Source organism: Ixodes scapularis, unplaced genomic scaffold, assembly GCF_016920785.2.
Source record: "Ixodes scapularis isolate PalLabHiFi unplaced genomic scaffold, ASM1692078v2 PGA_scaffold2__306_contigs__length_199485367, whole genome shotgun sequence".
In the NCBI taxonomy this organism is placed as follows: domain Eukaryota; kingdom Metazoa; phylum Arthropoda; class Arachnida; order Ixodida; family Ixodidae; genus Ixodes; species Ixodes scapularis.
Window position 1 is genome coordinate 140,271,204 of NW_024609857.1, and position 15,025 is coordinate 140,286,228.

Here is a 15,025-nt window from a genome sequence, read left to right on the forward strand (position 1 = left end):
AAGTCAATTCTGTTACTCCGAAGACACACTTGTCATTTAGCTCCAGACCAGTGTCTGAAATGAGCTGTAGAACCCTCAGCAGGTTCTTTGCATGGTCGTCTGCGTCGACACCGAAAATGATGATCTCGTCGAGATAGCAAAGAACTCCCGAACATCCGACAAAGATGTCTGACATCAATTTCTGGAAAGCGGAGGGCGCTGACGCCAGACCAAAGCACACTCTCTTGAAGCGGTAGAGGCCATCACGAGTGATGAAGGCGGTAAGGTCGTAGCTCTCAGGTGATAGAAGGACTTGATGGTAAGCTGATGTTAAATCCAACTTGGAGAATACCTTGGCTCCATGCAAGGCATTCAGCAGTTCTTCCGTGTTCGGTAGTGGAAAGGAGTCGACGACGATCGCTTTGTGTGGAGCACGGAGATCCACGCAGAGTCGTAGTTTTCCGTCCTTCTTTCTTGCAACAGGAGTCCGCCACAGGAGCGACTCCTTTCTTCACCTTGACTTGGTGCTCGTACCCTTTTGCAAGACCTATACCTGAAGTAAACAGGTGAGCATAGGTGGAGTCCACGATAGTTTTTAAATCAGTGGAAGTCGGTGCTGAGGTTTCCATGCACTGCAATGTAGATCCCTCAATGCGAAGTCGCAATGCTGAAAGTCCATCCAGTCCCGTCAGGGTTGTTCCTTGTGTCACGACGTAAAGCACAAGTTGGGCTGAAGAACCTTGGTAGGTGGCTGTTGCCACAAAACATCCAAGTAGTGGGATGCGTTGCCTTGAGTAGTTTTGTAGGTGTACTGCAGCTGGTTGAAGTGGATGCTGACTAGAAAATTTCTTCTGGTAGATGTCGTGAAAAGGATAGAAACTGCAGAACCAGTGTCAAGCAGGAATTTGACATTTTGCTGTTCTACCTGCATTGTCACGTAGATTCCGGTATTGCGAACTTCTGCAACTTGCAAGACTTTCGTGACCGGATCAGTTTCTTCTCTTTCTTCAAGCGAACTGAAGTTCCTGGTACTCACCACTTCCATTGCTGACGCTGTGCCGCGACAAACAGAGCTCAAGTGACCCTGCTTTCTGCATTTGGAACAGGTTTTCTTCCTTGCTGGACACGTAGTAGCATTTGCAAGGTGATCTGCTGATCCGCAGCGGTAGCATGTTCTCTGATGTTTGGCTGATGCGTCAACGCCTGGTTGGAATTTGAACTTCGAGTTCTTTCCTCCGGCTTTGCGAAGTTTCTGTACAACCGCAGGAGCGTCCTTTGTTGTTTGTACTTCTTTTTTGGACTGTTCCACGCTGCGGACCAATTTCAAAGCTCTTTCTAGGGTAAGAGCAGAACCTTCCAGGAGGAGTCTTTCACGAACGTGAGACATGGAAGCTCCTTCTACCAGTTGGTCACGTATTGCTTCGTCGGACGACGAGCCGAAATTGCAAGTCTGGGAAAGTCCCCGTAATGCAGTGAGGAATTCATCAATAGTTTCACCAGGTGCTTGAGTACGCTGGCGAAACTTGCGGCGTTCTGTAATGATGTTGTACGTCGCGGCGTAGCGTGCCTCCAGAGTCGCAATAGCATCCTGATACACGTCGGTAGTAATAGTAACACTTGATGTGGATGCAGCATCACTTGCCGTGGACGTCGTTGCAGTAGGGAGTGTAGGAAGGGAAGCGGCACTGATGTGAGGCAACGTGAAGAAGGCTCGCTGTCCTTCTGTTCCTAAGGCATGTAGTAGCAGTGCCTTTTTCCGTTTCGACGTAAGAGAAGCCTCATTGACGCAGTCGAGGTAGTTCTCGAACATGCGTCGCCATTGGTCCCATGGAACCGCGGGTCTTCCAGGCTGTTCAAGGAAAGAAGGGAGCGGCAGCAGCGTTGCGTGACTCATTCTTGTCTTCGCATGGCATGCGCTGCAGCATTAATGAAGAGAAATCCACTTTACCTCGTTGCCATTATGTGGTGTAGCCGAGTTAAATCAAGAAGGAACGCCATCATTCAGATAGGTTTTGCATCATCTTCTTCGTCTTCTCACACAGACTACTTCTTCTTTATTCTCTTTCGACACAACAGCAAACGATTCCTTTTAGTACTTCATCAGTAGAAGTTGGAACCGCATTCCCACAAGATAAATCGTGATTCGATAGGACTGAAACGCGGTTTGATCCGAAACCTTGCTGGCCAGCAGCTCTCAAGCAAGCGGTAGGTCTGCTCGGCGTACTTTAATCTTGCTCCTGCTAATCGCTTCGAATACGATAACTCTGTTAATCGTAGTCTGCTGCTTCGATATTGAGTTGCACAATAGGATAAACTCGAAGTTTGTTGCCCTGTTCCTCCGCACAACAGCACGTCCATTGCTTACGCACATCACGTGGTTCGCACGTATAATACTATGTCGAGCGTGTGTGGTTTGTGCAATGGGCAGTGCTAGTTTGCATTTTGAGCAACTGAAAGCCACTCTGAAATTATCAGGGACACTTTTTTCAGAAATATATGGTACTTGCTTTTTGGTTCTCATTAAGGCTCACGAAGTTTCAAGTTTTCGCATTTGTTATAATAATAATAATAGTAATCTTTATTTTAAGTGTCCAAAAAAAACCACATCGGTCTTCCCTTGGTGCACCAACACAAACAATAAAACCAGCAAACAAACAAAAAAAACCTAAACACACATTAAGTTAAGAGACAAATGTAAGATTATCCAAATGGCGACTGTACATTTTAACAGCTGCAGATATATCAAGGTGGGCTGGAGCGATGGCGTTATATGACTGAATCCAAGAGAAAGGTGAGGCATTGCACAGTGAGTGAACATAGAAGCAAACAAAATGTCTGGTTAGACGTGAAGGAACATGAAAGTTCATCCTTTCAAGGAGTTGCGAAGAATCAAATGCACCATTAGCGACCTTGTGCAGAAAAACAAAGTCTCGAACAGATCTCCTGGTAGACAGAAGTGAAAGTGAAAACATTTGAACTGTATGTTCATAATTATAGTGAAATCGCCTCTCAAACTATCTATCGTAAACGATTCGGATAACCTTTTCTGAACATTTTCGATTGTTAAAGCCTGTGTTTTAGATATTGAGTTCCCTATGACAGAAGCAAACCTGAGTCGTGACCTCACTAGGGAATTAAAAAGGTGAATCAATGAAAGGGTTTTTTTAAAGTTACGCGTCAAGCGCAATATTATTTCTAGTACTTTTAGAAGCATTTCCGACAAGTAAAGACACATGATTTTTGAAAGTTAAAGCACAGTCAACACGCACGCCAATATCTTTTACAAGAGGGACACATTGTATTGGCGATCCCTCAAGATAATAAGTAAAGTCAACAACAGCATGCCGTCAGCACAAGAAAGCACTTTTGTTTTTGCGGGGTTAAGCAACAATTTATTTTTTTTTTCTTTTACCATTGAAGAATCTTTGACACATCATTTTGTAAGATATCGCAATTTTGAAGTGTATGAATGCTTTTGAAGAACTTAATGTCATCAGCGAAAAGTAATAGATCAGACATATCTACGCAAGACACAATATCATTTATAAAAATCAGGAACAACAAAGGGGCCAGGACAGATCTCTGAGGAACATTGGAAGTTGTAAAAGAGATCTCGGAGAAACTGTCATCTACGTGAACAGTATCAGAGTGCAACGAAAGAGCTGTCAAACCATTCGCACAGCTCATGACACACTCCATATGAAAACAGCTTGCGCAATAGTAACAAATGACTGACTTTGTCAAATGCTTGAATCAACTTGTCCTCTGTTCATAACAATTGGCGCAGAAAATTCTAGAGACGAACACAAATCACAGAACACTGACATCTCATGACACCATGTCAACCATAGTATCTTGTGACACCCTGATGTCATGACATCATGACATCACATGATGCCTTGACATCACATGACACTGATATCACAAAACATTGACATCTCGTGACACCATGTCACCCATTGCGTCATGTGGCACCCTGACGTCACATGACACCATGATGTCACGTGACACCATGTCATGTGACATAATGACATCACGGGATACTGTAATCTCACATGATACATTGACGTCACGTGACACTGACATTTCAAGACACCATTGCATCATGCAACACCCTGATGTCATATGACACTGTAATGTCATGTGATACCTTAACATCACACAACAGCATATTATGTGACACTGACATCACATGCACTCATGATGTCACATGACACCGTGTGACACAAAACATGTGGTTTGCATCAAGACACTGCTCGCTGGTTTTCATTAACATGATGAAGGTAGTAATTTTTTTCTAGAATGGTGTTAAAATAAAAAATAATGGTTTTGTTGCACTCTTATGATTTTAGGACATGCAGACATACTTTGTACCATATGTATTTTGAGTATTGTAAAAAAAAAGTTGGGCAGAAACAGTTGGTCAAGTTGAAATTTTTATGAAAACTATAATAGAAAAAGATAAGCTTATGTTTCTACTTAGCACAAATAAAATCACAGTAGGTTCTTTATTCTATATATGCTGTATATACAGCTCTACTGTTTTTTTGTTTCAAAGCCTGTAAAATATATGTCATACATTGCAGGGAGTGCTGAGCAGAACAATATCGCCAATTCTTCAGGAACTGGGAACATTGCTGAGCACGCCTGTGAAGCAATTCAGAAACCCCCGGGAGAAAGGGCAGCCCAACCTCTCCAGCCTGCTCTTAGGCCACAGCTGGGCTCAGTTCTCCGGGACAAAAAGGCCCACCTGGGCACAGATCTAGCCTGGCCCCCAAACAGGACCCTCTGCACTGCACTCTGGAGACTTGTCCTGGCAGACAGGGATGCATTCCTCAACACCGGTGCAGTTGGGGAGGCGGTGGGTCCTCAGGACGCAGAGAATCTTCTGGAGGAAGGTGATCTTCTGGAAAAGGACAGTTCACGAGAAGGAGGTGGTCCTCCAAATGAAGATGGTCATCAGGATAGAAGAGATTGTCGGAGAAAACAGGCTTTTCTGCAAGAAGGTGGTCTTGAGAATGAGTATGGCATTCAAAGGGGAGACAGTTCTTGTAAGGGACATGGCCTTCAGAGAAAATGTGGTCTTCAGGAGGAGCCCAGTCATCACAGGAAAGACACCTGTTCCCAGAAGCTATGTAGCCCCCTGCAGTGGCCTTGTGCTGTTGGGACATTTGGGTGGCCTTGGCTCTGGGAACACTCCCATTACATGCAGAGGATGTTGCGACCTCTGGGGGATGGCAGCAATCATTGCTAATGCTTGGGAAACTTTGCACCTCCTCACGTTTGTGCCTTTGTGCTGCCAGGTATGTTGGACATTATTCTAATTGAGAGCTTACACTGGGATGTTAAGTGAGCACTGATTTGTATATAAAAAAATGAAAGATGTGTAGAAATCTCTGTAATGCGAAACTAGAGCACAGCTCTTGAGGAGGAGGAAGGGAGGGTACGGAGGGGACGGTGTACCCCTCTTCCTCCTCCATACCCTCCCCTCCTCTCCTCCTGCTGTTGAATTTGTTCATGGGTGACATGACATGAAGTCGTGACGTCATTTTCCCCGCTAAATTTAGCTGGGAAACTGAATTGGTGTTGAGTTCACGAGACATTAATTTCTCGTTAAATTTTGCAGGGAAACTTAACCCACTAAAGTTAGTAGGGAAATGTCCCATAATGCAACGCACACAGTTACGCAGATGCTGCTCAACCTGGAAATGGGCACCTAAGGGCTGCACTCTAAAATTGTTAAGTATTTGATTAGCAAAGCTTTTTTTATGATACAGTGGATTCTTTTTCTGGGTAGGGTAGAAGGCACTTGTAGTTATGTAGGCTGTAGTTCATAGTCTGAATTTATTGAAATAGTGGATACAAAGTGTGATATAGACCGTTCCACTAGGAAGAGCGGAGAGAGGAAAAATACCCTCCCCCTCTCACCTCGTGTGTCGTCTGCTCCGCCGAGTGGGCCGGCTGGCGTTTAAACTCTGTTTAAAATCGAGTCATTTTGGAAATTTCAAGTGCAGATGCATGGATTTTTGATATGCAAGGTATTGTGTAGTGCTGAGCTCGACAAAAAGACTAACCGGGTCCAATTGTGCTGGTTTTTGCTTGCAAATATAAAAAAAGAAATGGAAAAACTGTGTCAGAGTGGCCCTCTCCGGCAAAAAGTAAATCGGGTTGCTGTAGCTTTTTTTACTATACAAAGTTTGTACTGGTGTAGGGCTTTAGCGACAATGAGTGGAAGTCTGGAATAATAAATAAAAACGCACCCTCCTGACACAATAGACGCAGTGGTTGAGGGTATGCTGCCGGTTGACTCCACTGCTATTGAAGTAACGGAACAAAGATATGCTAGTTGATCATTTACTGAAATAAAACGACAGAGTGCTATAGGCTGATTTTGGAGTAGCTATAAATATTCTAAGAACGCGAACCACTTCACAACGGCAGCCACGAACGAGAGTTTGATGTTCGGTACAGCCCGCCGGTACAGCCCAAAGATGGAGAACAGTTTGTCGTCTGCTAGCAGAGTTGGGCGCGTGCCCTCTCTCGTTTTTCCCCGCCGAACCTACTGAACTTCCCAGATGTGTGGAGAGAGTGCTGAGAGTGTTAAATGGAATGATCTATAGTGGTTAGAACAAACAGCATAGCTGGTTTTCGTATAACTGAAAGGCTGTTATCAAGACTGCTTGTGTGCTAGAATCTGTTTATCTGGGGCATCAACATAGGCAGTAAAAGCTTGTTTCTCATTATTCTGAAGGAGTAATACATAAAAAAAGATTGGCTACAGCCTTTACCTTTAAAGTCCTTTAAAGCATGAAATGCAGTTTTTAGAAGCAATAACTTTAAATGATTGGAGGTAATTAAACCTTCTTTTCAGAAGTTTTTTTTTTTTTTTTTTATAAATTTTAGGGAAACTAAATTGGTGCATCGCATGACCAGGGAGGCAGATAAGGAAGTGGAGAGTGCACTGTACGAGCTTGAGAGGGAAGGGAGGAGAGAGAGATGAGGAGAGGGAATAGGTGTGTCATGTGAGATTTGTCTGCTAATTTAAGGAAAAAACTGATTTTATGTGTCATCTGATTAAGGAGGTGGAGTGTGGGACGATACAGGAGAATGGGGAGGAGAGCCTAGGATGGTGGAGGAAGGAGAAAAAGAGAAGAATGGGGTTAGGGAATTGGCATGTCACATGGCATATATTTTCCCGCTAAATTTAGCAGTAAAACTGAATTGGAGTGTTGCATGATATAGGAGGGGAGGGAGGCTATTGTAGGAGGAAGGGTGGAGGGAGGGACAGGTTGCTAACTGGAAGAATTAGGGGAATTGAGGAGAGGAGGCTGGCAGAGAGGACACCCTAGGAGAGGGAGGGGAAAGGGAGGAGAGATGAGGAGGGGAAATTAATACATCACATGACATATATTTCCCTGCTAGATTTAGCTGGGAAACTGAATTGTATAAGTCGTGGCGTCGATTTCTCCCGCTGAAGTTGGTGGGGAAACTAAATTGCTGCTTAGGTCACATGACGTCAATTTCTCCTCTAAATTTAGTGAGGAAACTGAATTTGTGTTTAGTTCACAAGACGTGAATTTTCCCTCCAAGTTTAGCGGGGAAATTGAATTGGTGTTTAGTACAGAACGTGTGAATTTTCCCTCCAAGCTTAACGGGGAAACTGAATTGATGTATAGGTGATGAGACATTGATTTTCCCACTTGCTAGGTCATGTGACGTCACTTTCCCCGCTAAATGTTACAGAAAATGCACGAACGAATGGATAAGACTTTGGGATTGGGGGTTCCGTTAAAAATCATTTCATGCTTTAAAATATTGGTGGTGCATTTACACAATGTCAAGTAGGATACATGCACTGGACAGTTTGAATTTGGGCAAGTTGTAGCATTCTTAAATCTTTCGAACATAAGTTTGTAACATTATTACTTCTCTAATGGGAAACAGGAAATCCTATTGCAAAATGTCAATTTCAAATTTGCCCTTTATATATGTGTATTGCATTTATTCTCTGATTTTGTTTGACATAAAAGTAGGCATGTGCAAGTAGTAGATTTTGATTTGGAAGCAAGTACTAATTTTGGCAGAATATTGTCGAATTGAATTCGAATACTTTCTCTAAGCTTTTCATTATTGCATGCACCATGCTTAAACAAACACCCAGCTGAACTTGTGGAGGTTATTCCGAAGCTTCCATTTCTCTATTTCTAAGCTAATTATAATTGAAGCTAATTTTAACTTAACTATATCATTCAACTGTTGCCTTAAAGTCCAATGCCTCCATTGGGATGGCAAGTGAACTACACATTTGACATAAAATAAAACCGATAGAGATTCCCAGCAATGCTTAATCGAGGGGTTTTAGTCTTGCTATATGCAAATATTTTTTCTTCAGTCCCGAATGATGAACGCGGGTTGTCAGGGCATCTCTGCCTAACATATATTCATACATAATAGCCAGTTCAATTTTTAAAACTTTACTGTAATGTAGATATCAACATTTTCAAAGTTTTTGCTTCTTTTTAAATACGCCAGGCATGTGCACCATTTCGTTTTGAAAGTGTGCTTTCCTCCTAAGCAGCAGCAGCATAGCACTATTGTAGCACTATTGCAGCAGCACCTTGCAGAAGAAACAAAGCTGAGAAAATCGCACTTGAAGTTTCTTTCATGTTAAGAACTTTTACTACTCAATTTATAGAAAAAAGAAAAGTTTTAGCATGCAGCATGCAGTCTGGTTATTTCTCAACAAAAAAAATACAAAGTTTACTCTAAATTGTTGATGCAAATGTACCTATTCAAAACCTCAATCGAACTATGGCAATTGAAAAAAAAAAAGTGCAGTAAATCACGTCCGAGTTTTTTGGCTGCAAGTGTTGGTTCACCCGACTCCTGGGCCCTGTCGAACTTGTGCCTCTTGGCCATCCTTTTCTTCACCTTCTCACTCTCCGTGCGAGTCTTGCCGGCCTGGCCGAGCCTTTGCTTGTCCTTCTCGGGGCTCCTGCGTGTCGGACGACTCCCAGTGCTGTAGCCGGTCTGCTCTGCTACCACCTTGCTGGTCTCCGTCATGCCCTGGCTGAAGCGAGACACTGCTTCAGCGACAGCTCTTTTCACAGCCAGCAGAGAGTCATGCATGCTCTCGGAGTTTTTGCCCCAGATCACAGAGTGTAGGCTCTCAATGGCATTCTGTGTCATGCCACCACCACCACAGCGCTTCTTGAGGACCTGGTCGCCCAGCCTCTGAAAGAGTGGCTCCAGTGCTGTGCGAATGAAGCCTGGCAGAGGGTTTTGTGCATTGGTGGCTCTTTGTGGCTGGCCAAGGTGCAGTTGTAGGAGCACCAGGAATTGTCACCTTCAAGACAGTGACTGTGGGTCCTCAGTGCGTATCCATAGTATTTTTTTTTAATCTTGTCCCGGGTCAGCCTCTTTTTCTCCAAGGAACTCCCCTTTTGCCTTCTTCTTGTGTACGAGGGTGTGAAGAAATGCCCCCCTCCGCTGCGCACATGGTTCAGGCAGTTCTTATCGATTTCGAGGCAGCCATAAATGCCCTCCTGCGTCAAAAGCATGGAAGGTGCAGCTGTCTCCGTCGGAAAGAATGGTCGTGTAACGCAGCCCATTCTTCTCCAGAAACCTCTTAAACAGGATCAGGGCTGCCTCGGCTTCCATTCGTCCAGCGTCGCAGTCGACATTCTCGAGGCATTTGTGGTTCAAAACCCACTCACCATAGTTGTCGTCACATGGGTCAGGTGCCCCCTGGCAGCCACAGCACTACCTGGAGAGAGCAATGTGGTCCAGTGCCGGGCCAGAATACAGCTCGAGTATGCACCTTACTGCAATGTATGAGTTGTGCCCACAAGTCTTCCATGTCCTATTAAAAATGATGTCCATGTTTTCAGCGAGGTTGAGAAAGTGTTGGTACAGGTCCTCCACCACCTGCACATATGCTGCTTCTGTGGCTTTTACTGCTGCCTGGGAAGCTCGTACCACGGTGTCCATCTGTTCCCCGTAGGTCTCGTGGTGAAGCCCCTGGTGGAAGAGGTTTGAGGTGGCAGAGAAGTCCGCGAGGGCAGTCGCTCCCTTTCCTATGCTCTTCTTCATTGCTCTCGAGTTGATCTTGGAGGACATGATCTTGGCTGCTCATGTGACTCATGGCAACAAAAAGTGGCGCTCGGTGAAATCGCAGCTGTAGCACGTGAGCAGTAGCTTCACTGCTAGTCCATACTGTCTCGTCACACCTTGAAAGCTCAACAGTGGTCATCCCGCACTTGCCGCATCTCGTGGACACAAAGCACTTCTGCGGCAGTTTCATGTCCACGATGACATATTCTGTGCTGCGATCGTTGTCTTCTCTCGCCAAGCTGACGTCGAGGAGCTAAACTCTCGCGAAGTCGCCGACTTCTCTACCTACAAAGATTTTGTGTCCTCTGCAGATATTTTGAGTTTATCAATGCGATCGGTGCTCAATTTGGACTGGCCATGTCCACCAGCGGTGGAGTGCCTAGTGGCGTCGCTCAAGTGGTTTGCAGTGTCGCTGAAGTTGTTGGTGCAGCCATGTTTACAAGCAGTAAAATGACTAGTGTGCTACCAAGGTCGACACTTAAGGTTTCAACGATGCTGTGCTCTTCTTATTCCAAGCATTTCTATGTGTACTATGGACTTTCTGCGTGCTCACTTCCAAACGGGCATCCATCACCATCAAAGTAAGCAAAACAAAACAGAACACTGATGTGAAGCAGGTAAATGTACACAAAAATGAAAAACTATAAAGGTTGAGGTACACCTAAGCATTCCTTACGAGTTGCGAATGCGAAAGCATGCAGGCCGCTCGTCCGCTTCCTTTTTTGTTTGCTGCGTACTTTTCGGCGCCGGTCAGCGCGTGTGCTCCCCTGGGCACGGTGACCTTGGACGCTCCGTGTTAATGGCGCGCTGATGGACACGCAGTGCCACGGGGTGAGCGGTCGTGGAAACTGACGAGTGCAGCGGCCAATGAGAGCCCCGTTGACGCGCGCCAGCCAATGGAACCGAAGGAAACTAGGTGCCGTTTTCGTGCTTCAGACTGATGACGTCAGTTCGCTCCGCGAGACAGTTAATGCTTTTGCATTAAAAAGAAAATCCGAGTCGGGGACCAAAATATTTGCACAAAGGATGGGAAGAAAACCAGGGGCACGAAAAACACTATAAAGCTTAAAGCAATGTAGAGCAGTATCAAAATAGGAACTGGAGAAGAGCAGAGTTAGTGTGCGTCTAGGCACGCATGCCGTAGCGAATGAAATCAGACGACGTGGAGCAGGCAAGAGTGTAGGGTGTGAGCGAGCTGGGGAAATCAGAAGAGGAGGCGTGCGCAAGGCCGATCGGAGAGCGAAGCTTTGAACAATCGGCGTGTCTCGAGCTCTGCTCACACTCTTCTGAAAAGCACCGATGACATCACTGCCTTGATGCCGACACCACTTCACGTTTTTGAAGTCCGCGTTTTTCTTAGTTTGATATAGCCAATGGGTTGTTCATTATAAAAGGTACTGTTTAACATGCAAAAGGAGATGTGCAAAATTACTCTAACGTCTGGCAACACTGAGCGCGTGCATCCGACCATGAGCCATATTTTTTAAGTCGAACTTGGAGAGCCGTGCCAGCATGTTGATCAACCGTGTAGCCTGCCGAAAGAATGACGCAATGATAGGACGTGGTGAAACAATCTAGGAGCTATAGCTGTCCTTTCTGATACGTTCGCAAACTTGTGCGCGTCGACAACGTTGACTCGCTAGCAGAGCAAGCCGTATGTGTTCGCCTTCGAAGCATATAAGCTGCCCTCATCGGTTTCGACAGACGTTTGCAATTCAAGGTAGTATGTGAATACTGTTGCGTGTGAACGCATACCAAAGAGGTTAGACTTACTAAAAATTATTTTAGGAACAACGCACAAATTGGAAACAGATCCCTCGTATGCATGCTCATTTGCATTGTTTTAGCGATAGGATTTCACGTATGTCAAAGTAAAAGAGGAAAAACTGATGATGGTTTTCTCGTGCCAACTGCTCGAGGACTACTCATTCTTGTCATTTGAAGAGTACAGGGTGTCACAAAAGAAAATTTACAGTGTCTTTTTCACTGCAAAAATAAACTAGGCATCGCCGAACGCCCATTCTCTGCCCAAAGGTAGCGCTAGAGGTCACAACCAGATGCCAAAGTTTCAGCCTGATCTGATTACTTAATCAAAAGTTATAAGCGATTTTTTCCTAATTTCAATGGGAAAATGGCGGCCGACGGAGTTTTCAAATACATAGGGCTCTATGGCACCAGAAACTGGAAACGGGTGAAAATGGGCTCCATTTTCCCATTGAAATTTTCAGAAAATCACTTATAACCTTTAAGTTATCGGATCGGGCTGCAACTTTGGCATCTGGTTGTGACCTCTAGCGCTACCTTTGGGCGGAGAATGAGCGTTTGGCGATGCCTAGTTTATTTTTGCGGTGAAAAAAACCCTGTACTATTTTTTTTTGTGACACCCTGTATTTATAAACGATACCTTTGACACATACCTTGTTGCCATTGCTGTCGGTGACACCACCACGCTTACGGAGAGGTATGCCGTAATTTGATGGCATCTAGCCGGTAGAAAAAGAAGATCGCGGAGCACACGCCAGCGTGCACCAACCCGTCCGGCCGCTTTTCTCGACGTAGCCAAGATGGCGGATCTAGTTCTTCTCGAGCCTAGAAGATGGCGCTGCGCATTTCACATATCTCCTGTTTTGTTCTAAATATTTTGGTGTTCAATATAGACAATAATTCACTGTATTCGGGTTTGCTATAAACAGATTCGACTGCACTCCATTCAGTAGTACCAGAAGGTTGTTTACAAAACTGGTGTGCGCATAGGGCAACGACCGAGAAGGTCTGGGGTTATTTTTGTTGGGAGAGGAGGGGACCCCAGAACTCCAAGCTCCGATTCAAATGATTAATGTGTAGACTTAAAGCTGGCTGGCCTTTGTCTCCACTGCACTCGTCTAATGCAGAACACAGGCATTCTTTAACTTTCACACTCTGACGTGTTTGACAAGCGCAGTGGAGACCAAGGCTTTAGGTCTACCCACTAATCGTTTCTAATCGGAGCTTGGCATTCTGGGCGTCCCTACGCGCTCTGATCTTAATCTCCTCCTCTCTCCGAGTTTCTCGTCGCATCGATTTAGGCCACATGTAAAGGCCTATTTTTAGACAGATCTATTTCTTGGTTGTACGGGGGTATTGCTGTTTTGGGCATAAATTCATTTTACCTGTGGTTTAAAGGGGTGCTGAAGGGGTTCTGTACTTGAGGAAAAACACTTAAATAGTCGTTGTTTGGCCTCCAGGACACTAATATTGAGGTAATTTTTCGATTTGGTGCCCGGAGGCTGCAGAAATAATTTACGAAGTACTGCTGCAGCCTTTCCTTCCGCAGAAAGGCTTCAGGAGTTTTCTGTACCTCCACTCTCGCGCATCTTCAGCGCTTAACAAAGCTATGTACGCGCACCCTTGCTATTTTCAAAAAGAGACGTCACGACTGGTGTCAGTGCGGGGGAGTATACCCAACAAGCTTTTAATGGCGTGCGCTGCCCACACGAGCGACACGCGCTTGGAGGCTCAAAGATCCCAGTATGACGTCGCGACTGGTCGGAGGTTTTTCATGTTTTCTCGCGTTTCGTTACATCTTTGGGGAAAACAGACGTGATATTTAGATTCACGGGATGAAACTACGCTAGAATTAACCTCTATCTCATTTTTTGAAAGAAGTGTTTCAGCCGAGACCCTAATTTTGAAAAACAAGTTATAAAAAAAAAGCTTTTTTGTTTACCGTGTTTATTCACCTAATGAATGCACTCGCATAATGAAGGCACCCCCCGCAAAGGTGTACCTATATTTGAACTTTCTTTTTCCCTCCTGTAATGAATGCACTTCAGTTTTCGGTTCCGAGAGTCTTGATGTGCGTCCAACTCACCAAGCTAATTTTTCTTTTGCTGCCAAGCAGTCGGGCTAAGTCAAGCCAAGCTGCTCTCGCAATGGCCGCAAGTGCTTACTTGCGGAAGTGATCAACCGTGAAACCGAGCGGCGCGCACACTTGACAAAGCTTGGGTCGAGGAATTGCCCAGCACCGGACATTCTCCGCCTATCGGATACACTGATGTCAACAAAGACGCCGTCGTCTCTGGTCCGCTTTCAGACAGTGAAATCGTGAAAGTGGTTAGGCCTAAGAACAGTCGTCTCACCTTCCGTGCTGAGTGAGCTTCGTAGGGTGTATTTCCTTCGGCAAAAGGCATGCCTAAAGCGTCCTAAGAAGGTTAGCAAGTTATAAAGCATAGTTATTGTGGCACGCCCCCGACCAGCCGTAAGTGCACCTCCATCACTGGAGACGTGCCACAGTATCTTGCCGTGTCATATTGGCACCTAATATGACATTTGCACGAAGTGTGTAAATGCAAATATTTATCTCGCATATCCCCAAATGTGTGTAAATGTTTCGGGAAAAAAAGTGTGTAATTATGCGAGTACATACAGTATATCGTACTTGCAAAATATATTGTAATTGCTGTACTTGGGAAGTGCATATTTATATAATTGCATCGATTCAGCTTCATACTCAGGCTGTCTACAAACATGTTTTGAAAGGCTGTTGTTTTCTCAGGATTTATTTTTTAGTCAACAGTTTTGCCACGGTATCTGGATCTAAAACCCTAATTAGTGTTGGATACTTCATAAATCCAAGAATACAATGGAAATATTTTTTTGAAAATGTTATTTGCAAAATGTTTTAATTGGTAAAGAGATTAATTATCATTTCTAGCCCTCAATAAAAATTTCAAGTTGTGAAAACTTTTTTTTCGGATGAAGCTAAAATTATTAAATGGCTTTGTTGAACTCTATTGTTTGTAGAATATGCAGACATACTTTGTATCATAGTTTTTGATGGGGTACTGTAGAAAAGTGGGGTGCAAACGTGATAAAGTTGGTTTTCTTCGACACTATAATAGGTAGGAAAACTAGGAGCTTACATTTGTGCTTAGCATGGAATATTATACATGTG

General features: G+C 44.5%; 1 protein-coding gene across 2 annotated transcripts in view; it reads left to right on the plus strand.

Moving 5' to 3' along the window:
• Positions 1-5,368, plus strand: part of LOC120843860 (probable ATP-dependent RNA helicase DDX20) — a 59,145-nt gene extending 53,777 nt beyond the window's left edge. The window contains exons 11-12 of one of the 2 annotated variants that reach the window (XM_040215312.3): positions 2,711-2,770; positions 4,566-4,649. In XM_040215312.3, coding sequence (XP_040071246.2) covers positions 2,711-2,757 — 47 coding nt within the window. In that variant the 3' untranslated portion in view covers positions 2,758-2,770; positions 4,566-4,649. Of the gene's footprint in view, positions 1-2,710; positions 2,771-4,565 lie in introns of both variants that reach the window. The other variant, XM_040215311.3, reaches the window with a different exon arrangement.
• Positions 5,369-15,025: the final 9,657 nt, after the last annotated feature.